Source organism: Acanthopagrus latus, chromosome 6 (genome assembly GCF_904848185.1).
Source record: "Acanthopagrus latus isolate v.2019 chromosome 6, fAcaLat1.1, whole genome shotgun sequence".
In the NCBI taxonomy this organism is placed as follows: Eukaryota; Metazoa; Chordata; class Actinopteri; order Spariformes; family Sparidae; genus Acanthopagrus; species Acanthopagrus latus.
The window spans coordinates 24,997,464-25,020,814 of record NC_051044.1 but is presented as its reverse complement, the minus strand read 5'-3'; the positions used below and the strand labels follow the sequence as shown (position 1 = coordinate 25,020,814).

Genomic DNA, 23,351 nt, shown 5'->3' with positions numbered 1-23,351 from the left:
TTTATTCAAGATCTTTATTACCCTTATTACTTGAAACGCAAAGACATTTTGAAACAATGTAGATGCTATGCATTTATCATATTAATAATATAATAATGATGAATGCCAATACTTCCCCCACATTTTTTCTTCTTCTTTCAAAGTTACAGTATGTATGCTATCTTGTAATCTATAATGCATTTCAGAGTTTAAACATAATACGAACAGACAGATCTGATCGGTTAAAAGAAAAGTCAAGCACTTACACTGTTTGCCAACACGAGCAACTGGCAGAGTCAGATATGGAGATTTACAGCACAACTTTTTGCCTTCCCCACACAATGACTGAGAGGTTTGCAAATATACAAAGTCTTGCAATAATTGACAGTAAAAAGAAATGTACTAGCTAATAGTACTCAGTTATGAATGACATTTATACTTGAGAAAAAAAAATATCCCCAGGACTTCCAGGTAGAATGACACGCTGTCTTGATTTCGTTCATTCTCATGTAAAATATTGTACCAAGAATAAGTGATTACAAGACGAACCTTATTTTCCCCAACAGAGGAACAGCAAATACCATGTTAGGGACAGCACTTACATCAAGGAGCTGAGTCTGGATTCTCAGATCTCCTTAACCTGAGCTACAATTGCATTTATTGTGGCTCCAAAATGAGATGTCTGAACAAGTCTTTCATTACTGTAGGTGACAAAAAAGGGCCCAAAAAAGGAGAAAAAGATCTGTACACACTGTCTGATAGACTTGTCATCAAACTGGATGTTGCCAATTAGCAAGAATCAGCAGGCAGCATATTCATGTGATCCTCACATGCAACTTCACACGTTCTGATCCTTCATTTCTGACCCATTTAGGTATCAGGTTTTTTTGGGGGGGTTGCACGAGGTAAAGTGAAACCATTAAGTGTTTTTGGCGAGTGGAACAAATTTAAGCCACAACACAAATGAGTAAAATGGGGGCGCAGTGTTTCCTCTATTCATGCAGCAGTGGCGGGCTGTGAAAGTAAGAAAACAACCACCACTGCTAAAGAAACTTAATGATTAAAAAAGAACAAACATTAGTTTTCTAACTTTACTCAATCACACATACATGTATAGAGATAATGCTTCGATTTATCACAAAGTATCCAAATAAAAGCAGTTAGAACCAAAACTGGGTGTGAAACTAGCAATTTACATGGAACCGAAAATGAGATTAGCCCAAACCACCACCGCCATGAAAAAGTACGAGGGGAAACACTGGGAAGTAATAAGCATCATACAAGTAAATTCCATCATGTTTCCTTAAGGTTTTCTTTGGGCTAGGAGACTCATTTTTATAGAAAATGTGTTTTTTTTGTATATATAAGGAGGTGAGTGCAGCATGTCTGTGTGTAGTAGTATACTCTATGAGTGGGATGCTGCTTGTATGTTGGGCATCAGGGATTAACACAGTGGACCATGGGAAAGGGGATATATAGACAAGGCAAGACAGGGTAGTGCGAGCGGTGACGACCCCCCGTAAGATCTTCAGCGTCCTCAGCAGCTGCAGGTCTCCGCTGACGGCTTGGCTCGCTCGTTCCGGTCCAGCTTTATCGGTTCTGGGAACTCGTTGTACAACTCCACTTCAGTCTCCTGCAATCAGAGCGCACATTCGAGTGAGAGCCTGGATCCTCATCTCCCAGCTTTCAAAGAAACAAAAAACATTTTTTCCTCAACTTTGAAATGGCTGAGCAAGACTGTTCTCGCTGCAGTCCGTTACCTGTTTAAGGGCGTTGCGTGCGATAGTCTGGAAGGCCTGCTCCACATTGATTGCCTCCTTGGCGCTGGTCTCGAAATATGGGATGTTGTTCTTGCTCTGACACCAAGCCTGTGCTCGCTTGGTTGTTACCTGAAACAAAAAAGGAGCTGCTGTCAGACTTAGAGAGGCATGGGATAATGAATGTCTAATCCAATCAAACAAAACATATTTAGATCCGCTAGATCCAGATTTGTATTTGGATTCTCATCAAATTGTTCTCACTGATAGATACCAGCCACCTTAATACACTATAAAAAAAAAAAAAAAAAAAAAATATATATATATATATATATATATATATATATATATATATATATATATATATATATATATATATATATATATATATATATATATATATATATAGTCAAGATCTATGCATCATTCCATGAGAAATTAAGAAATGCCCTATCTCGCAATGGTACATAAAAGGAAGAAATATTCCTACATCCATCCCAAAATTTACGGGATGTATTCTGGGCTGAGACCCGTCCTCCATTTAAGTTTCGTGAAAATCTGTGCAGTAGTGTTTATGTAATCTGGCTGACAAATCACTCAACCAACCAATGGACACAGGTGAGAACAACCTCCCTGGCTGAGGTAAATACTTAGCTTCCACTATTACCAAGCACAGAGAGAAAAACAAATACAGTGATCCCCACATAGTATAATGTGATCTTGTGGACCCACCTGTCTGTTCTCCAAATCAATCTTGTTGCCCAGGACCACGAAGGGGAAATTCTCCGGGTCTCGGGGGCTGGCCTGGATCAAGAACTCGTCCCTCCAGCTGTCTAGAGTCTTGAAGGTGTTGGGTGCCGTCACGTCGAACACCAGGACGCAGCAGTCTGCTCCGCGGTAGAACGCTACGCCTAAAGACTGGAACCTCTCCTGACCTGCTGTGTCCCAAATCTGAGATAAAGAGTAGAGAAGGTACGGTGTGTTAACTTGCGCAAAATAATCAGATTACTGTAGATAAAGAGATTTAAGGTAATACTTTGACTGTAGTGTTTACATGAATCACATTAACCACATCCCCCTCATGTGTTTGTGCTATCGGCTGGATGTTTTTGTTGCTTGCCTTTATAGAATTTGGTTTTAATGCAGCAACACCAGCTATAATGTTGTTTGTGCAGACAAATGCAGCTTTGTAGTCTGTTTGTTCTGTCTCTATGTGGACCACGTGTAGAGTAAAATACTGAACAGGACAACATCAAAAGCCAAAGTAAACTCTATTATACAGCTCTGGTAATAAAGTTACACTTTGGACTTTAACCAAAATTCAGCTAAATTAACTCAACTAGGGTGAATTAAATATGACTGTTACAAAAGAATTATGGTTATGAAGGTAGACATCTCAGGTTAAAGCCTCAAAAATGTCTTTTTCCTTAAAGGCAATATAACATTTTGAGATGACATGGTGATGAACAGCGAACATTTTTAATATCAAGGCATTTTTATCAGCTTTTTATTTATTCAGATGTGACGCCTGTGTTTCAATGAGGGAGAAGTCAATGTCACATTGGTCTGAGTGTAATTTCCTCGTTACCTGCATCGTGACAAGTCTGTCATCCACCATGACTTCTTTCGTCAGGAAATCAGCACCTATTGTGGCTTTGTACTGGTTACTGAACTTCTTATTCACATACTGGTTCATCAATGAGGTCTTGCCAACTCTGGGGGGGGGTGGAGGGAAATCACAAGACAACATTCAGAGAGCATGAAGGGCAGAAACAAGTCAAACAGGAACAGTCACGTTGAAGAATTGATCGGCAAAGCACAAAAATGATTCCTCCCTCTTTGTATTAGAGCAATTGTCTTATCATTAGACTTGATTCAATACACAGATCTAGTGTTTTCCTTCCCATCAGACCCATCAACACTCACCCGGAGTCTCCGAGGATGATGACTTTGAGTAGGACTTTCTTCCTTGACGTCATTGTCCCACAGCTGTAAAGACAAAACGGTAGATCAGAGGGGATAGCAGACAGAAGCACATTCACACAGGAATTGCTGAGACAACGTGGACAGAGTCATGCCATCGTGGTGACCCTTCTGATATGGACCAACAGGTTTCACTGAAAGACGATAAGCTCAGTGTGCGTCTCTAAATACACTCCGAAGAAATGGACCAGTTCTCGGAATGAAACCCAGTGTAATGTCTCCCATTTCGAGTTTTCCTTCACTTCACAAACAAATACAAAGCTGTTATGTGGGTTAAACAATATGTTACACTGCGTTGTGGCGTAAGGCTCTTAAAACAATAGATGGAACAAACAATTCACATTTGAACTAAATACAGTAGGGTCAAAGAGTCCAAGACCACTAGAAAAATGTGCACAAATTTCCAAATGTCTTAGTATATTACCCCTTTTGCTTCAGTGAAAGGATGCACTCGAACAAGTATTGCCTCCACAAGTTTGAGTAAAACCTGATGACTCATACTATCCCAGCATGATTTGACAGTGTTCCACAAAACATCTTGTGGCGTTACAGAAATCTTGGCGTTCTCAGTTTTCAAACCCCCCCCCATAAATGTTTAATGGGGTTGAGGTCAGGCAACCATGAAGGAAAGTCAATGACAGGACCTCTTGGTGTTCTTTGACCTTCAATTAGTTCTTGCAATATCCTGCTGCACCACGCACCCTCTCCACAAATACCAAACCGGAGGGTGTAGCGTGTCTCTGAAGAATGAAGTGGTACTTCTCCTTGTTAAAGGTGGAGTCATTTCTGTGCAGGTGTCCAACTCCAGTGGAGGAAAAAAAAAAAAACAGCTCCGGACTTTAATATTCCCACCATGTTTCAATGTGGAACTGTCTCTTGTGTGCATCTGCTTACACACAGCCCTCTTTTAATGCCATGATTCTCAAACTTGAATTCATCAATTGACGGGACTTTTCCCAGTCATCCACTGTGTAAATTCTTGTATTCTTTAGCCCAAATTTAGTGTTTGGCCTTGTTTCATCTCCTGAGAGTAGTTTCAAAACTGATACACATCCTCTTAGACCTGTACCAGACAGCCTTCTTTTGACAGATCTTCTGCTGATTGGAGTCTTGCATTATTCATCTGTGATGACGGTGCTTTTTTATCTATCAGGAAACTAAGCTTGATAGACTGATCTGATGGTGGGTTCTTTTTCAGTCTGCTTGATCTTGCTCTGGATTTAACTGATCCAATTTCTGCAAAGTATTTTAAAGTTCCACGCACTGCCCTCTAGAAACTGTTACTCTAGCCACGATTTGAAGCTGAGAAAGGCCCTCTTTGCTTAGTTTAACAATTGGACTTCTGATACATTTGCTTAGTTCTGATGCCATGTTTCCCTGCAAGTGAACAAGCCTGGGATATGTACACCTAATCCATCCGAGTGCTTTTTAATACTTGCTTCAATGGAAGGGATACAATTCTTGGAAATCTGACCTTTTGTACAAAGAGTTAAGCTGGCCAAACCACAAATGTGCTTAAATTTGTTCCTGAGCTACAAATAATTCGGGATTTAAAATATGTCTTCTTCACTTTACACGTCAAAACATAACTGTGCATCCAAATGCTTCTAAATCCTCAACATGGCGTCATTTCCGTGTTTCCAATTTTTCCGTAAAACCATGAACAGATCTACAGTGTGGGTTCAGACTAGGGTTGTTGAGCTAAGATAACTGAAATCTTTTATTATTGTCACCACAGCTGGCTGTTTCCATTGTAGTGTAAAATGCTGATTGTGTGATATGAGTGCTTCTGACAAACCATTCAATGGAAAATAAAGCTTCATTGTGTCAGTCCCGACGCCACAATAAACTAAGAACAAAACTGGAACACAGTCAGTCTCCCTTAAAACATTCAGGATGGAGCCAGAAACTGTTAATAATTACATGTTTCTACTGGAGTGTATCATTATGATTTAGGCTGTGTTAATTAATCCACACCATCTGAAGTACGGATTGTTCTATACTAAAATCCATGTCTGATCAAACATCCTCATCTTTGTGCTTTCTCTAGACTTCTCAAGCATTTTAAGCCTTGGCTGACTGTGCCATGTAATAATAAACGACCTCATACAGTTGTTATGACCAAAGTCCAAACACTGTTACAGGTGGGCTTTAAAACCACTATTCCACTTGTGAAAGACCTTGGCGAGCGCATTATTGGATAAAAAAACGATTACTCATAGGTTCAATCCACACATCGCTCCACGTTCACGAACCCTTGTGAAAAAGAAAAGACACGGCTTGGAGCCATATCATCGCTGTTCTGTGGCGAAATTAGCATAGAGCTATCGGTGCGGCTCTCATAATCTGCACCCCATGACACTGTGTCAGGGACTGGTCACATGGTTTTAAAACACAGGACTAACGGAACCATGACTTGGCAGGCGTGATTAGCACAGCAACTGCTGTAGGTTCAAGTCAAGTATACAGACCGGTATAATCCACAGCTGTAATAAACTTGTCATGTGAATACTTCCACTTTATAAACCGACACAAAGACATTTTATATGACGATCATAAAAAGAAAAATCACACACACTTGCAGAGGACTAGCAAGGTAGAATAAACATTACATTTGGACATCGAGTGCTAATTAGCTATGCAATAAAATGCAAGAAGACAATATGAAATTGGCTGGGAGGAAGAACCGTTATCAAATGGAGGACCTTTTCAAAAGAACTACCGTTACAGCCAGTCGTTTTAGATACCGTGTCCACTAACAGTTCCCATATCAGTGACACTTCTTATTTTAAGCTAACGTTTAGTTAGCTAACAGGGCTTATTAACAAATGCTAAACCCAGTTAACGACAGCTATATTGTTAACAAATGTGATTAGTAAAACCAATAACTTATGTCAACCCATACCGACCTGGGCGATGATCCTGCGGTAAAAAATATCAAAAGTGGACTTTTCCTCCTCCTCGGTTGGAAGCGTTAGCTAACGCTCAGGCTAGCTAACAGGCTAACAGCTCCTTTAAATATCTGCTGTAAAAAAACAACTCGTTTCGAGCGTCGACAGCTAAATAATCTCCGACAGCTAGCCTCGCAGCTACCCCTGCTTATCAAAATCAACACTGCCACTACCGATGTATAGCTCTCTTCGCGATTTGGTACAATAGTCTGTCGCCCTATTCCCGTTGACGCTGGCTTTTCCTGTCAAGCTAACGCGCTAGCTGCTAGCCGAGCTGTGTGCACTTCCTCCAAAACAAGCTCGGTCCGTGAGGGCTGACGTCACGCGCTGGGCACGCCTTGTTCCACAGGACCTGAGATGTCACAACAACACGAATGACAGCGTTTATGATATTCCATCTGTCCTGCAGATCATATGACTGCTTACACCGCATCCAGTCCAAAGCCCGTACAGTTAAAACAGACAATATACATGGGATCAAATGTTTAAATGTATGGAGGACTTTGACTGCCAGAATGGAACGAAAGAAAGAAAGAAAGAAAGAAAGAAAGAAAGAAAGAAAGAAAGAAAGAAAGATGTGGCTCAGTGAATGAATTATATGCTAACAAACGCACAACCAGTGATGTCAAAAGTAAATATTGGGATACATTAAGTAATCACATACTGATTTAATGCAAATTTAATGTTTTACTAGTCCATATTTATCTACTTCCTTATCTATTTTTCAGTTTTGTATTGTATCCCTTTGTATTTTGCAAGATAATGAATACATACATCAATTAAAAATGAAGGAGTTATGAAGGAGTTATTAAATACGGTAAATATGGTAAAACAAAAGAAATAAATAGGGGGATTAACACAAAGGTTATTTAATACAGAAGTGATTTAAATCAGAAATATCAAATTTATGTACCTTTTGTAAAGTAATTAATGGCTAAATTTATTTTCAGTACTATTTTTGTACATTTAATGGTAAAGGCACTATTAATTTTGGGCCATTTATTTATTTCTTTATTGACTTTTTATTTTGGCAGTTTCAGCCCTGATACTGCTATAATTTAGAAAAAATGATCAGGACAACAAGAGAGCACTGGGCAAGATGTGGCCCTCTCCCCAATGTTTCCTCATTGCTCTCCTTCACACCAGCCTTTCCAAGCCACAGATCGGATGTCCAGATGTCACCTATCTTCTCATCTTCTCTCTCTGTAGATGGTGCCATGGAGGGTCTTGGCTTGCCAGGGTCCATTTGCAGAAGATCTGAATTCACACACCATGTCTGCTGATGAAGCATTTTCTTTGGTCCAAGATCCAGTTCACTGACACTGACAAATCTTGTGATGTTTTTCTTTTTTATTAACAACCTCACTCAGTCCCACCTCCTCTCCAGCCAGAGTACTCTGTATGGGTGCTGGACTAAATGTAATAACAATGAGTTTCCAGGTCTCTAGCTTCTACTAGCAGATTACATGTAGAAGACATTGGCCAGCTAACTAGACTAACTTGATTTCTGATGACCAATGTGGTGTGTGATGATAACTTTGAATTTGTTCTTTACTATTGAACTAACAATTTATTATGTTTCTTATTATATATGTAATTTCATGCTGCACTCTATCAATGCTCCCTTGTGATGCTTTCTATGTAAGTAAAATTTGTGGCATTTGTCAGGCTTTTGTTGGGTTTAGCTTACACACATGATTACACACAAGTCATTGATCTGTATTGGACATTACCTTTTAATGTGGTTTGGTCACCCAAGTACGTAATGAATTACCATCTGACTATATACAATAATTTAGCTACAGCATTATCCAGATGCACTGAAAAGACAAGTGTAACCAAAACTGAAAATGAAGTTATTATCTATTCACCCACATGCAGATGGAGAGTCAGGTTAAGTTTCGTAATCCTCAAAACAATTCTTCAGCTTCACGGCAAACAGTGTTTTGGCATTCTCCTAAATATCTGAAGTAGTTAATAAAATGATAGAAAATAAAAATTCTTTGGAAACTAAGTGATCCTTATAGAAGCCCTAAAGGGCCATGCATTCATACATTTTATTTCATCCGTTTTCCCGAGATAAAGGGATAATTTATTCGAGATCTTGAGATTACAAACTTTGTTTTCCTGCAATAACGACATAATCAATTTAAGATCTTGAGGAAAAAAAAAAACAATAGTGTAGTATATCAAATCATTGCAGGAAACATCATTCAGTGTAGCAAAATCAGAGGAGCAGGAGCATATCGATCACTATGTCACATATCTTTTCAATTAAGGCCTGACACAGGCTGAAATAGCATCATGCCTTGCTGTTACAGATAATATACATCTCTTAATCTGAAAAGACAGAGCCTGATGTCGCCCTTAACTACATTGCTGACCTTTTTTTATTTTTTGTGCTTTTTGTGTGTTCTGTGTTTTGTCATGTGCTATATGTGAACATGTGACGTTCTCTTGTGTCCAAAACAATAGTCTCCTAAGAGACACAATGAAAGCGACTAACTAACTTTCTACGAGGTCCCAGGTATCTCCGTGGATCTTGTGGCTGGTCAGCTATGTAGTTTAACGATGACATCAGGCTCATTTAGATTGAGATATACAGTAATGTGTGCATTATCTGTGAACCCATCGGTCAGCATGCCATGCCACTTGTGTGCAATGGAAATCGCAGGCCTATCATATCACAGTCATTATCTCGAAATCTCGAATTAACAAAATCGTTGTCTCTGGAAAACAAAGTTTCGTTATCTCAAGATCTCGAGAAAACAAATTAATTTACCTCACTATCACTGGAAAATGGGGGGCATAAAATGCATAAATGCATGGCCCTTTAAGGTGATTTGAAGAGATATTTACATTGAAATCTTTACTGTAGCTGCTAAGATAAAAGCATTAGCATGGGCCCTGTTTGAGGTGGCTGCACAAGATTGACCTCTCCTCAAGGATGTAAATATCCTCTTTTCAAATCTATTTGGGATCTCCGTGCTTCCAGAGACTTGGATTACACCAAACTAGCTGCAGGAGCCATTTTATGTATTCTTTAAAATCAGAAGTTGCGTTATTTGATTTTGGAGAATACAGACTTGCTGTGACAGGCAGGAAACAACTCGCTAATGGCCTAGAGTACTACTCCAGCGTTTCTACTAACGTCAGACCGAATAACGTGTCTTCATTAATATTTGAGGGTGAATTTATCCTTTAACACATTTAAAAAGCCACGTGCGTCTGCCGAAACCCGGGATCGAACCAGGGACCTTTAGATCTTCAGTCTAACGCTCTCCCAACTGAGCTATTTCGGCCCGTTGAAATCGCTGAGTAGTTACAAAAACCGGCTTGTACAACGTCAGATGACTGTCACGATATATAGTTTTTGATATACTGACAGTAGACGGACACGAGTACCATCAACAGGCCAAGAAAGGTGAGGTGACTACAACAGTGTTCAGACAGTCTGAAATGGGCCAAAACTCGTAAGTCAGAAGTTGTCTTGGTTGAAACCCTCATGTATATGTTTGTTTTTACGTCCGTGCCACATTTCACAATCGCCCGCTTTCGACGTACGGCTCGTTGTGAAGAGCGCGCCGTAACGTCATCACGCTGGACTGAATGAGGCGTCATCCTTTCTGATGTAGAGCGGCACGGCGGCCTTTCTTTGCTGCTCTGCATTTCCCCCAATCTCTCCGCTCTTGTCCCGGTATTTCAGCTCTTTAGTTTCTTTAACTATGACTCGGAAGTCGCCACTCCTGGCCGCTTGCCTGCTGCTTGTGGCGGCCCTGAACTCAGAGGTTTCAGCGAACGGTCTGGTGAACGAGGAGGTGAAGAGGACAGTGGACCTGAGCACTCATCTGGCCAAGATCACCGCGGAGATCGTGCTGTCCAACCAGGGACACTCTGCCGTCCAGAGCTTCATGTTGGCGGTAGAGGAGGACCTGGCCCCGCACCTGGCATATATCGGAGCTTCGGTGAGCCGAACAGTCGTGAATGAAACCCCGCCAGCACCTCTGCCTGTAACCGGTCTGCTAGCTTTAGCTTGTTAGCCACTTCATAGTAACTTGTGCTACACATATCGTGGCGGTGCAAAATCTGGCAGCTCTCATGTGTAGCATTTCTCTTTGTTAAAATGACAGCAGCAGCGGTGCACAGGGTAACAGTATGCTACTATATGATGCTGCTGTTTATTCACGGAATGCATGAAATCACAGCTGTTAGCTAAGCTTGGTTGTGTGATGTGATTCAGTGCGGTCCTACGGACAGTCAGCTCTGCAAGCTGGGAAGCCAAACAGCCGCCTTTAGCCAACGCTAGCTACCACTTCAAGATGGATATTGCTTAGTACAGGGTGTTAGCATCCGCTCCGTTAGTGTGAGCAGAAATGAACGGGACAGCTTAACCTGGATCAGATGAATTACATTTGTATTGTAAAGGATGTGGATAGCAACATGTTAACTTCCGCAGCGCTGCACGCTCTGTCAGTGGCTGAATGACACGTATGCGCTGGGCAGCTTACTTCCGTGTGTGACTGCGCAGACATGCCCCTTCCACAATGAATGGAGCTGCATCGGTGATCTGTTTTGATCAGCATTATAAGATATACATGGCTCCTTCAAAAGCCCATGACGAATTGCATTATAAACCTCTCACTTGTCCTGTATTTGATTTCTATGTGTTTTATTCCAAAGAGAGTTTGCTTAAACCACCATGTTTCCACAGGTGAAGGGTGATGAGGAGGAAGACGGCACACTTGAACTACAACAGACAACAATCCCGGGACAAAGGTAAGAGAACAGACTCTTAGAGTGACATCAACAAGGGTTCTCAAGCCGAGTAGAACAACTGAACTGATGGAAACACACCACATAAGTAGTACATTAATTAACTTTTTCATTCAGTGGCTAAGTTGTATGTGGGTTGAATAGAATATTAATTAATTGTCAGCATACTCGTGTACAATGAAACAGTGAATGTTGTAATGTAGCTGCCAGCATGTGAAAGCAGTCCACTGGTGTATCATTGCACTCCTGTAACACTGCTGGACTCATTATGGACAGTTTAAAAAGCAAATGATCAAAACTGACACAACAGAACAGAAATATCACCATTTGCATAACACACATACGTCTTTCTTTTGAAAACCTGGTGCCTACATTACCCACAATGCACCTTAGCTACAAATTGCTATCACGGGAGACAATTAAATTATCATACATATAGCTTCTTCTGGAGCCACAAACGACTTTGTGCAACTTTTTCCATATATTGCGTAGTGCTTCCCAAGACCTGTGAATGCACTTCAATGTGTAAAATTTTCTCCTCTCTGTCATGTCTAATCTGCTCCCACACAGTGGTCATTTCTACAAAGTACAGCTACCCTCCAACCTAGCAGCAGGTGCTCAGCTGAAAGCAAAGGTGGAGATGACATTTAGCCATGTCCTGAGGCCCTTCCCCTCACACGTCACCCAGGCCGAGCGCCAGCTGGTGGTCTTTCAGGGGAACCACTACCTGTACTCCCCATACCCCACCCGCAGCCAGACCACACGTGTCCGCCTGGCTTCCAAGACTGTGGAGAGCTACACCAAGCTGGGTAACCCCAGCAAGAACGATGAGATCATCGAGTACGGACCTTTCCGCGACGTAGCTCCGTTCAGCGAGGTACTGCTCTGATGTGATTTAACAAGCTTCCAGTAAAGCTGCAAGGAAGTTGCTTAAACATTCTGTGGTTTGTGTGTCCTCTGCTGTCCAGGATACAATGAAAATCCATTACGAGAACAACACACCCTTCCTCACCATCAGCAGCATCACTCGGACCATCGAGGTCTCTCACTGGGGAAACATCGCTGTGGAGGAGACCATCGACCTGAGGCACACAGGAGCCATCCTGAAGGGGCCTTTTTCACGTTACGATTATCAGCGCCAGTCTGACAGTGGCATCTCCTCAGTGAAATCCTTTAAGGTGTTGTATTTCACAAAAACCACGCTTGTCTGACCTGTGTGTACTGTTCGGCTGAGGATAATGACTATATATGCATTCTCCTCAACAGACTATCCTTCCTGCCTCGGCCCAGGACGTCTACTACAGAGATGAGATTGGCAACATCTCCACCTCCCATCTGCAGGTTCTGGATGACTCAGTGGAGGTGGAGGTCAGGCCTCGCTTCCCCTTGTTCGGAGGCTGGAAGACCCACTACATTATTGGCTACAATCTACCCAGCTACGAGTACCTCTACACTCTGGGTGAGTTGATTTCTGATGACATTAACTAATCCAAACATGGGGGAAAACTGTGATTCCTCCCCATGTAAAAAAGGTTCCAAGGAGGATGAGCAAAGATGGCTTGATGCAGACAAAACCAGTGTCTCGCTCAGCGGGGCAGATGCTTGTGCTTATTGCTAACATGTCACATCATTTTATCGTCTAGGTGACCAGTATGCACTGAAGATGAGGCTGGTTGACCATGTGTATGACGACCAGGTCATTGACTCCCTCACTGTGAAAATCATCCTGCCAGAGGGAGCCAGGTCAGTGTCTGTAAATAAATCAACAGTTTGTTGTTGCGTAGAGAGTTTTGCAATACTTGATGTGGATTTCTCATATTTTCCCTCTCATGTCCCATCAGAAACATCCACGTGGATACACCTTACAAAATTGATCGCATGCCAAACCAGCTGCACTATACATATCTGGATACGTTTGGCCGACCAGTGCTGGTCGCCACCAAGAGCAACCTGGTGGAGCATCACATTCAGGATGTTGTGGTAAGATGACTGATGTGTGTGTATATAGCTACCTCAGTGTTATTGTGTCCACATGTTGGAGCTGGAAAACATGTAGAGCTATAGACAAGTTTTTATTTTAGCTTTGATAAATTGATGAATGTTTTCTTGTGTCATTGTCCAAATATAATCTTTGCATACGAGATAGCTCAGAATATGCTGAGTTCCTTTGTGGTATCAGTATTGCAAATTTTTCTGAAGACCTTTTGATAATATGTTAACCCCTGACCAAGAGGAAATGGTTAACTTGCTTTTTGGAACAAGACTCAGAGAAGCTTCTGTGTAGCTTAATACCACTAGGGTTACTAGTGGGGATTTTAGGTGCTTCGTGGCTACACTTTACTTTCAAAGTACACTTTTCACAGTACTGTGACCTCACAGAACAAAGTGCTTAATATACAATATTTAAGAAATATCATGCAGTATCTCATATTTGACAAGCTTTAAGCACTACATGGTCTGTATTTTTACCTAATAAAATAATCTATTCAATAGTAATTGATACTATTTCTTATATCAGCTAACTAATGAACCTAATCAGTTTTAAGCACTAGAAACAGGGTCATTTACTGGCTCCAGTCAGGTTTCAGTTTGGGGAAGAAACATTTCTCTCAGAGGCCCCGTGAAGACACCGACCACTGACCCCAACATTCCTGCCTCTAGTAAGGCTGTAGACCTTTGCAATGTGTCGTTCCTCATTTTCTCTCATCTCACTGACATTGATCTGAGAGGGGCATTAAATGCCAAAGAAAAAAGAAAATAGTAACATTTAAAATGATCCTTTAGTCAGAAACATGTCAGCTTAATGTTTGTATTAAAACATTAATGTATCATTATTTACTGTGAAGGGGGATGAGCCTTGTGTGAATTTGATGAGCTGTGAATTTGTATTCAAATCTGTATTAATAAACCTATTTTGTGTTTAACAGGTTCATTATAACTTCAATAAGATCCTGATGCTGCAGGAGCCTCTCCTTGTTGTGGGAGCTTTCTACATCCTTTTCTTCACTGTCATCATCTATGTCCGCCTGGACTTTGCAATCACAAAGGTATGACAACCTTCAGGAATGTCTAAACCCTCATTTATTCTTTGTGTCCCTCCTTTGGCAGAGATTTTAGATATTTCTGTCCTCAGTCAGTTCTTTTCACTTCACTCACATGCGTTTTGAGTAATTTTTTCATCTTTCTTCTTTGTCTAGGACCCTGCGGCTGAGGTGCGTATGAAGGTGGCCTCCATCACAGAGCAGGTGCTGACTCTGGTCAACAAGCGCCTGGGTCTGTACAGACACATGGACGAGGTGGTCAACCGCTACAAGCAGTCCCGCGACACCGGGGCGCTCAATAGCGGCCGGAAGACTCTGGAGGCCGACCACCGCGCTCTCACTAACGAGATCAGCTCCCTGCAGGCCCGCCTCAAAGCTGAGGGCTCCGACTTGGCCGATAAGGTGAGTGATGCACATTTTTGAATCGCTGTTAACTCGACCCCGATACGCAAGCACGGCTCACTCCCCTCACTGTGCTCTCAGGTCGGGGAGGTGCAGAAGCTGGACGGCCAAGTGAAGGAGCTGGTCTGCCGCTCCTGCCAGGAGGCGGAGCGGCTGGTGGCGGGTAAGGTCAAGAAGGAGGCTTACATCGAGAGCGAGAAGACTCTGACCGGCAAGAGGCAGGAGCTCGTAGGCCGCATCGACAGTCTGCTGGACGCCCTCTAAACAACTCCTGCCGCACAAGCACACACAAACGGAAACCACCTGCGCTACAACATACATCCGACTGCTTGTATGTATGAGAATTACATTAAATGTGACGCAAATGCTTACATTTTTTTTTTACCATCATTGAAGTCAGATATGGACTGTTAACATGTCATCTTATGGTATTGATGGGTTTATCTTGCGCCTTCGTGCCTTGTGATAAACTCACTGTGTGCTCAGCTCTCCAGCAGCTACATCACAAGTTTTCGATTTTCTTGTTTGTCTGTTTTTGAGTTTGTTGATCTACACTTAAACTTTGTCACACCTTGCTCAGACTTGTCAGACTTGACTCTTCATTTTTATGTTCAAATCTGGACTTTGTTTTATCCCTCCTCCCCCCCCCCCCTTTATCTTATGTATGTATGGTTATGGGACTCTTTTTGAAACCAATAGCTGAAGGGCCCAAGTGTTTTCAGTCTCATGTCTTTGCTCACATCTGCCGTATTCTAAGATGGTATCATCTAGTTCTTAAATTTGAATCTCTTTTGCACTTACAACCTTTTCTACTTGCCCCTGACTGACATTTATATTTGAATGAATTTAAAGCTCTGATTCTGTGTCATCACAAATGCTCTTTTTTGATGTTCATTAGTCACATTTTCTACATTTTGTATGATTTTTTTTTTTCTCTTCTTCTTGGTTTTGTAAGTGTTGTATTTTTTGACCATGAGATTAGTGAATACACGAGATTAGGTTGTATGCGAGAAAAGACATGGGAGATGGGACACAGATTGTTTGTGAAATGGGCAATGACATGAAAAGCTGTCAAATTTGAAATAAAGTTTTGAGAAACTCATCATTTAGCATATTTGTTAGATTGTGAAGCTGGAAGATGGAGTTGAAGCCGTTCTGGTTGAAATTTCCAATGCGCAGTACCCATAATTTATCAAAGGGGGGCGCAATTGTGTCAAGTATACCACTGAACCATATTGGACACTTTTTTCTCCCTCAAATAAAACTGGGCTACTTTTTGACCCTGTCAGTGCCTTTGAATACTCTGCACACGTGTAGATAAAAGTGTCATCCTAACATCCCAAAATAAAAATCAGCTACATTTGGTCTGTGACTGGTGCCCCCCTTTTAAACTGGCACCTCAGAGGGACTTTCCAGCACATTGTTGCACTCCTTGTTTCAGAGAAACCCCACCTATCAGCCTCTCCTCTCCAGCGGTCGACCTGCCTCGATCATGGTCTGAGCTCAGCACAAACATCAGGGTCAGATTGAGGTCACTGCTTTCCCTGTGAGGTCACCAGGGGTCCTGGCAGGTCATTTCCTGCTCTATAATAACAGGTCCCGCTCCCCTCACAATGATAATGTTAACATATTGTATGTGCCATACAATAATCATTCTGAAAATACACAGCAGGGGGAAAGCAAAGACAATGTCTGTTAGCACTGATGCTCGGTGCTGGTGAAAGGCCACACAATGGCATTTTTGTTAGAGTGTTTGGACTTGAGTGGAGATTTGGAGCAATGAGAGCTCGGAGAGCCACAGAGTCTCATTCTCACAGCAGAGAACAGCAGGCAGACTGCTGCCGCTCACACAAGTCCACCTCGACACCAAACCACTGAGCTCACGTCTGCTCGCCACTCAGTGATGATGCTATCAGGTCAGTCCACGGGTTTGAATGTTGGACTGACTGGTTAAAGGCTTTCATTGGGGGACTGGAAACTCATTTAAAATGTGTGGATTTGAGAGATTTTATAGAGTGAATCGTTGGCTTTGAAAATACATTCTTTAAGATAATGGAGATATTGAATTCTAATGCTTAAACTCTCTGGCCTTCTGTCCAAATGAGGAACAACGCTGTTGATGGAGACTCAGAGTGACACCGCAGCAGTTTGAAAAAGGGTGATGTCACTAGGATCTCTGGACAGTACTTGCATTTATCAAATTACAAAAAAAAAAAAGAAATTTTTGGACTAAGATAAAAGTAAAATCTTCCCCTTTTTCTTCTACTCACAGTCTAAATGCGTAGGAAGATTAAAGTAAAGCTATTGATGAAATTTCTTTCTAAATTAAATTCAAGAGAGCAACATCAGTCCTGAGCTGGTTAAGAGACGGTGGCTGCAATCCAGACAGAAATGAGCATTCAGCTTCTGAGAAATGTTTTGGAACGACTGTATAATGTAACATTGATCACGACGACCAAAATGTCATCTGATTCTGAAGCAAAATGTTACATTAAAAAAAAAAAGGTAAGGAAGAACCCTTTGAATGAATATTACCCTTCTATTACTCGTATACTTTCTCTGGTGTGGCTATTTATTTCGTCAACTGTCTCATCCATAACAGCTAATGAACCAGTTGAATATGTTTTGTTTCTTTCAATAAAAGAGGCAGTGTGCAGCTCAAACATAAATATCACCATTTGGTGCACCTTCCCAGGTCAGCTTCAGGTAGTCCACATCTATTCTGTGGTCCGTTGGCAGGCCAGGGTAGAGAGACAGTACCCCAACCAACAGTAGAGACGAAGCATAACATATAAAGTCATACAAAAAAGAACAAACAAGACACACAGTACAAAAACTACACACAAGATAAATCATTTTTTAATTAAATATATTAAAAAATGTGATTTGCAGGGAGCTTAATGAAATCAGATAAATTCCATCTAGACTGCAGTTAGCCTACTGCGACTCTGCTGAGCTAGGTTTGCTAGCTTATAGGGACTGGTTTCTCTGGTAATAGTGTTGTTTATATATTATGTTTGGATTATTTTGCTGTGTAATCTATATAGTAGACACCAAAGTGACTAACTAAGATGTTGGAGCATAAAAAATTCACAATTCAGTTACAGGAAAATGTAAGCCAGCTTCTCAGCCAAGGCTTTCTCACCAGCTAACTTTTATGCGTGTGTGTTCAAGTTCAAGTTCAAGTTACTTTATTAGTACCCAGAGGTAGATTAACTAGAGTCATGTGAATTAGGAAAAGGGTCACTGGCCTCCCACTTTACACATTTCAGAAAAACAGGTCAGATTCTATGATAGCAGGAATATAGAGGAACAAATTGAAGGTTAACACCTGCACACTTACTTCGTGCCACAGATGACAAATAAAAACAACACTGAAAACAGCTTGACCTGATGAAGATCCTGTCTTTCTCAAATGATCAAAACACAGTTCCACTAAACTCAGCTCTCTCCTGTCATGTGTTCCACAGCACCACGCACACTGATTTTGGCATCGCGAATGGTGTGATCACATCACAAGATGGTCTCCCATAAATCAAGTGATTATCCTTAAATAGGAGAGGGTCACATTTATGAATATGTCTTTCAATGAGTAACTTATTTGTGCTCCTTAGCTGTGTCCTGAGTGTGTTCTTCAGGTTGCTTCTTGATGGTTAAATAAGCCAGAGAAAGGTCTGAGCCCTTCAACTTCATGAAGCCACTGGGAAATGAATTTAATGTCAGAACGTTAGCGACCGGCACGCTGCTGGACCTGCTTCACGAAGGGGCATCACTGAACACGGCTTGACCTTAGTTCTTGTGTCATCACAAATGGTAAGTTAATGCACTTGCTTCTCGGCTTGGCTTGTTATATAACTGTCTTGTGTGGTACTTGTGTTTGGCTGATTGGCCTTTCAGTCTCTTCAGTTCCAGCCCTGCCCTCTGCCCCAGGATGTGATTACCCGTCGCAGAAGAACTGCGGTTTATCTGTTGGCGTAAGCCGAGCAGAATACTGTTTAAACCGGAATTCGTGTGCAGCACTGTATCCTGATGTGGCAAACCGTGTGTGCGAGTGTGTGTTTGAGGTGGATGAGGGGGTTTGTGCAGGGGTGCTGGACTGGCTGGGCCATGTGGTTGAGCTGTCATGGTCCCCACTCAGGCATGGAGTTGATTACTATCTTCCTCTCCTGAAGTATGGTGAAGATGCAGAGTGTGTTCTTTCTTTATCTGCCAGGAAAATAATGAATATGCAAAAAAAAAAAAAAAAAAAAAAAAAAAATTGGAGTCAAACCAGGTATCAGTTGAAGGGGTAATCCACAAGCCCTGGGTCTTGTGACGTGGTGGTGATTGATTACATTGAGGGCTCACCTGCAGTACTCTCCCTCTTAATCTTTCTCGCTCTAAAATGCACACACACATACGCACAAAGGGAGAGGCAGAAGTCACCAGTCAGGGAACAATATCCTGCTCAGAAGACCCTTCACTGCACACTCTCATAAATCACTGAGACAGAGCCACCACCCTCACTGTCAGCATGTTATTATGCACGCACACACACACACACACTCGGGTCCACGTTCCTCGCGGCAGACGTTCATTCAATCCCGCTTCCACAAAGGGATGTCATCGAAAAGAAGAAATCTAAACTCAAAACTCTTAAACACACCTCACCCGCGCTGATTCCCCTCTGGCTCTGCTTAAAACACACACATCCTCACAAAACAAGCCGCTCTGTGTCCCACTCTGTCCTGACCCTCCGCACCGGCCATTCCTCAGTGACAGGGTGCCAGGATGAGGGGATGAGAGGCTCTGAAGGGCGAGGTGAGGGATGGATGAAAGCCTCGGCGGGGTAAGGTCCCGGGGCTGCGTCCTGTGCAGGTGGCAGGTGTGATCTGGCCGGGTGCAGGGGCGTGAGGGCGAGGAAGAGGAGGACAATGAAGGCGTCTGTGGCCCTCGTTGCAGCTGCAGGAGGCGGGGAGGAGCGGGGCTGACAGATAAGACGGAGGAAGGGAAGGACAGCGCGGGGACCAAAAAAAAAAAAAAAAAAAAGATGGAGATGGGACTTCAAACAGAGGATTGGGCCACGGGTGCAGAGAGACACATTCTTGTCTGGCATGGATGAGGTGGGGATGGAGGGAGAGCAGGAAAGACGGATGGCACAAGAGAGACGAGCATCAAAGTCCCTGCTCGCGCTCCTCTCGTGCAGATGTTTACGCCATGCACTCATTTGCTGCGTGTGCTCTGCCTGTATCTGTGTGCATATTGATGTCAACCTCCCTCTCTGTGTGGATTTGTATCGATGAGACAGTAATCCTCTTCCCATGCCGCCCCTGTGTGCAACTGTCCACAGCTCCCACTAAGACTCACTGATCTCTGCCACATGGCGCTCCATCAAAGCGCTGATGGTCATGCCTCTCAGGGCACGTTTTTGCCAAAAAACGCACCAGCGTGGCTCGCATACGTCCCTCATTGCAGAGGATCAGCGGCAGATGAAGGTCTAACGCTACTTTCAGACTCTGTATCATCTCGGATCACGTGAAGGCGAGCGAAACAAAGCTGCTCTCTGTGGAAAAGCTCTCCCGTCCGAGCGCGTGCACCCACACGCACACACATTTCCTACTTTCTCTATCGGACCTGATTAGAGTGACAGGGGCACTTCCCATTGGCTGTGAGAGTGGCCCTCTCCTTCCCAGGGCAGCCAATTTCCCCTGCTCCAAAGCTGATAGGAAACTTTGATTGTCCACTGAGCTCAGGAGAGACAAAGAGATTTTTCCTCCTGCAATCCACGTATCACTCCATCACATCTCCACCTACAAGCTCCCTCCCCACTTGCTCCTCTCCTCTCCTCTCCTCTGCTGTCTCTGCCTCTTGAATTTTCTTCCCTTTATTTCCATGCGTTCACTTTTTCGTTGCGGGCTGTTAAATGCGAGTCCATTAAACTGGCACTGACTGCTTTGATGGGCAGGAAGTCTCACTTCATGTGGTGACATCTGCATCCTGTGACACAATCCTACCCAGCACACACCATCTACTGTCTTGGCTTACCACTGTCCTCTAATAGCATTCCTATAGTTTAACACTGTGAGCACAGGCAGATGCTGCTACGAGCCTTTTGCATGCTGTTATTGGGTGTGAAGTGAACCGAGAAAAGAGGGAGGGCGGACAGAATGAGCCAGGCGTCTAAACATGTGGAAAGAGCCAACAGGAAACATCACCCTCTCTCTCTCCCTTTCTCTCCCTCCCTGAGAACACACTTCCTGTCAGAGCTCCTCTTACTTCCTGTCCAGCCACTGGGAATCCCAGCTGAAACATTCCAGCTGTGCGCTGGTCTCCCCCTCTCTCTCTGGGCAGCTTGATTAGCACAATTACTAACTTGCTCAATCCCTCACACACACACACACACACACACACACACACACACACACACACACACACACACACACACACACACAGAGAGAGAGAGAGAGAGAGAGAGAGAGAGAGAGAGAGAGAGAGGGCTGCTCTTGTAAGCGCCATTGCATCTTCTCGTCGCCAGGGGTCGCTATATAACAGCACATTTCCTCCCCGACTGCGTCTCTCCTGCAGTGAGCAGCCTCTCTGCTGAGGATACTGGGCTCCTCCATCTCCTCAGGAGCCTCTCATTTATATTACTGGTGTGTGTGTGCGTGTGTGTTCTGTTTTTTTAGCGCAAGTAAAACGCGCAGTGCCATTAGCGTAATGGCACCAAATGAAATGGCACATGCATGTTCATAAGTGCGCCTTGACGCGGCTCCCACACGGCCTGGAAAACAGCAGGTTTGGTGACTTTGTGTTTGACCTTTTCGGAAAGAGAGCTAATCCCGAGCTATAATAGACTCCGGGACCGATATGGAAAACTGCTGCACCGTTATCTCGGTTGTCTAGGAGACCATCAGAGCACCGGGGCCGGTGGAGATGCCACGGTATTAAAAGGGGGGAGTGTGCGTGTGTGTGTGTGTGTGCGCGCATTGGAAAATGTTCGCTTTTTTTGTCACAAGTGTCACTCATAAATACTGCATTGTCGACGTACAACCACTTTTTTTTCTCCTTCCCCCTGCCACGTTTGGCCCGCAGCGTTATTTCTTTTTGCAGCATGTTGAAATTATAAATTCAATTTTGGAGACATGAGGGAAAGGTCAGTCATGGGGGAGGTGGATGAGGCTCGTTATTAGCGCATTTAAACTGCATTACAGTTCTAGAAAATACTGAAGGCCTCTTGTGCTCTAAATTATATCAGACACAGGCTGTTAACCAAACGCCACAGCGGTTTGATTGGAATGATAAGACGGGCCTTAACAACCACTCAACAGGCCGACAAACTTACTGTGCGTGTTGAGCGGCTGGTCCCGTTGTGAAAGTGAAGATAATGCTCCCGTGTTTCGATGTGTTTATTGGGAGGGGATCACGCACACAAGCACAATTATAGTCGGAAATGGAGCTTATCGTGTTATCTGCATTTTGCGCCGATGATGTCTTAAAAAAAACAACACGACGAACGCTAGGCCTGCTTACAAACGTCTGAGTTTGTAAATGTGTTAAAAATATGGTCGTATTTTTTTTTTTGTTTTTTTGTTTTTTTGTAAGAACTCAAAATGAGCTGTATCACACAAAAGGCGGGCGTACATTTAAAGGAGGCTTTACATCCCAGGGCTGTGATGGGACTAATCAGACAGATAGGCATCATATAACAGTGATGTATGTTTAATACAGCTTGTATTGATATGTAAAGTGTGTGTACCAATAATCAGGCCAGTAGACTCCCTCCAGTGCCAAATATAGAGCCCATATTGGCTGCGCCTCTGCAGCGCGTAAAACGTGTAAATATTTCTCATTCCCTGCGCCTATCTGTCTCTATCAACCTGCGGGATCCCCCCAGCCCTCCCTACAAATGATGCATTAGATGCATTGAATGTATTTGTTGTGCAAGTTTGAAAAGGCGGCGATAATCTGGGAGTGAGAGATAAGGAACACCAATTTATTCAGCAGCACTTTGGACCCCGCTTCCAGCCTCGGTCGGTGCTGACACCCCCAGCAGTTTGCTGATAACGATTAGGCCATTTATTATCTTCACAGAGAACAAAGATTGCGTGGTGCCGATGAAATATTACCCCTGGTAATAATCAGAAGGAGAAGGGCCCTGGCATCTAATGCAGTGTGCATATAATATCGTGCCTGACGAAAGGCGTGCACGCACGCTCAGACGCACGCACGCACGTAATCCCGTGCAGTAAAATGGTTAATTAAACAAGTGAACGTAGACACAAATATAACATAGGATATAATGTTAAGAATTAATTTTACTCAAAGTGATAAGCGGTTTATTTTTCACTTATAATAATAATAATAATAGTAGTACTAGTGATAATAATAATAATAATAATAATAATAATAATAATAATAATAATAATAATAATAATAATAATAATAATATAAAATTTGGTGGCCGTTTTTTCAAGTATTAATTATTC

At 42.8% G+C, this 23,351-nt stretch overlaps 2 protein-coding genes and 1 non-coding gene across 3 annotated transcripts; 1 reads left to right on the top strand and 2 right to left on the bottom strand.

Moving 5' to 3' along the window:
• LOC119020710 (ras-related protein rab7) lies at positions 1 to 6,991 on the bottom strand. Its single transcript, XM_037100251.1, has 6 exons — positions 6,629 to 6,991; positions 3,663 to 3,725; positions 3,325 to 3,451; positions 2,469 to 2,687; positions 1,740 to 1,868; positions 1 to 1,612 (listed from the first exon to the last, which is right to left on the bottom strand). The coding sequence occupies exons 2-6, from the start codon at positions 3,713 to 3,715 to the stop codon at positions 1,517 to 1,519; spliced, it is 624 nt and encodes a 207-aa protein (XP_036956146.1). The 5' UTR covers positions 3,716 to 3,725; positions 6,629 to 6,991; the 3' UTR covers positions 1 to 1,516.
• Positions 6,992 to 9,899: 2,908 nt separating this feature from the next.
• Positions 9,900 to 9,972, bottom strand: trnaf-gaa. Its single transcript has one exon. It is a non-coding gene; the product is annotated as a tRNA-Phe (tRNA).
• A 292-nt stretch (positions 9,973 to 10,264) lies between these two features.
• On the top strand, positions 10,265 to 15,989 carry rpn1 (ribophorin I). Its single transcript, XM_037101914.1, has 10 exons — positions 10,265 to 10,635; positions 11,382 to 11,446; positions 12,014 to 12,320; positions 12,412 to 12,621; positions 12,710 to 12,902; positions 13,087 to 13,186; positions 13,285 to 13,423; positions 14,371 to 14,490; positions 14,641 to 14,886; positions 14,968 to 15,989. Exons 1-10 carry the CDS (start codon positions 10,396 to 10,398, stop codon positions 15,148 to 15,150), a joined length of 1,803 nt encoding a protein of 600 aa, XP_036957809.1. The 5' UTR covers positions 10,265 to 10,395; the 3' UTR covers positions 15,151 to 15,989.
• Positions 15,990 to 23,351: the final 7,362 nt, after the last annotated feature.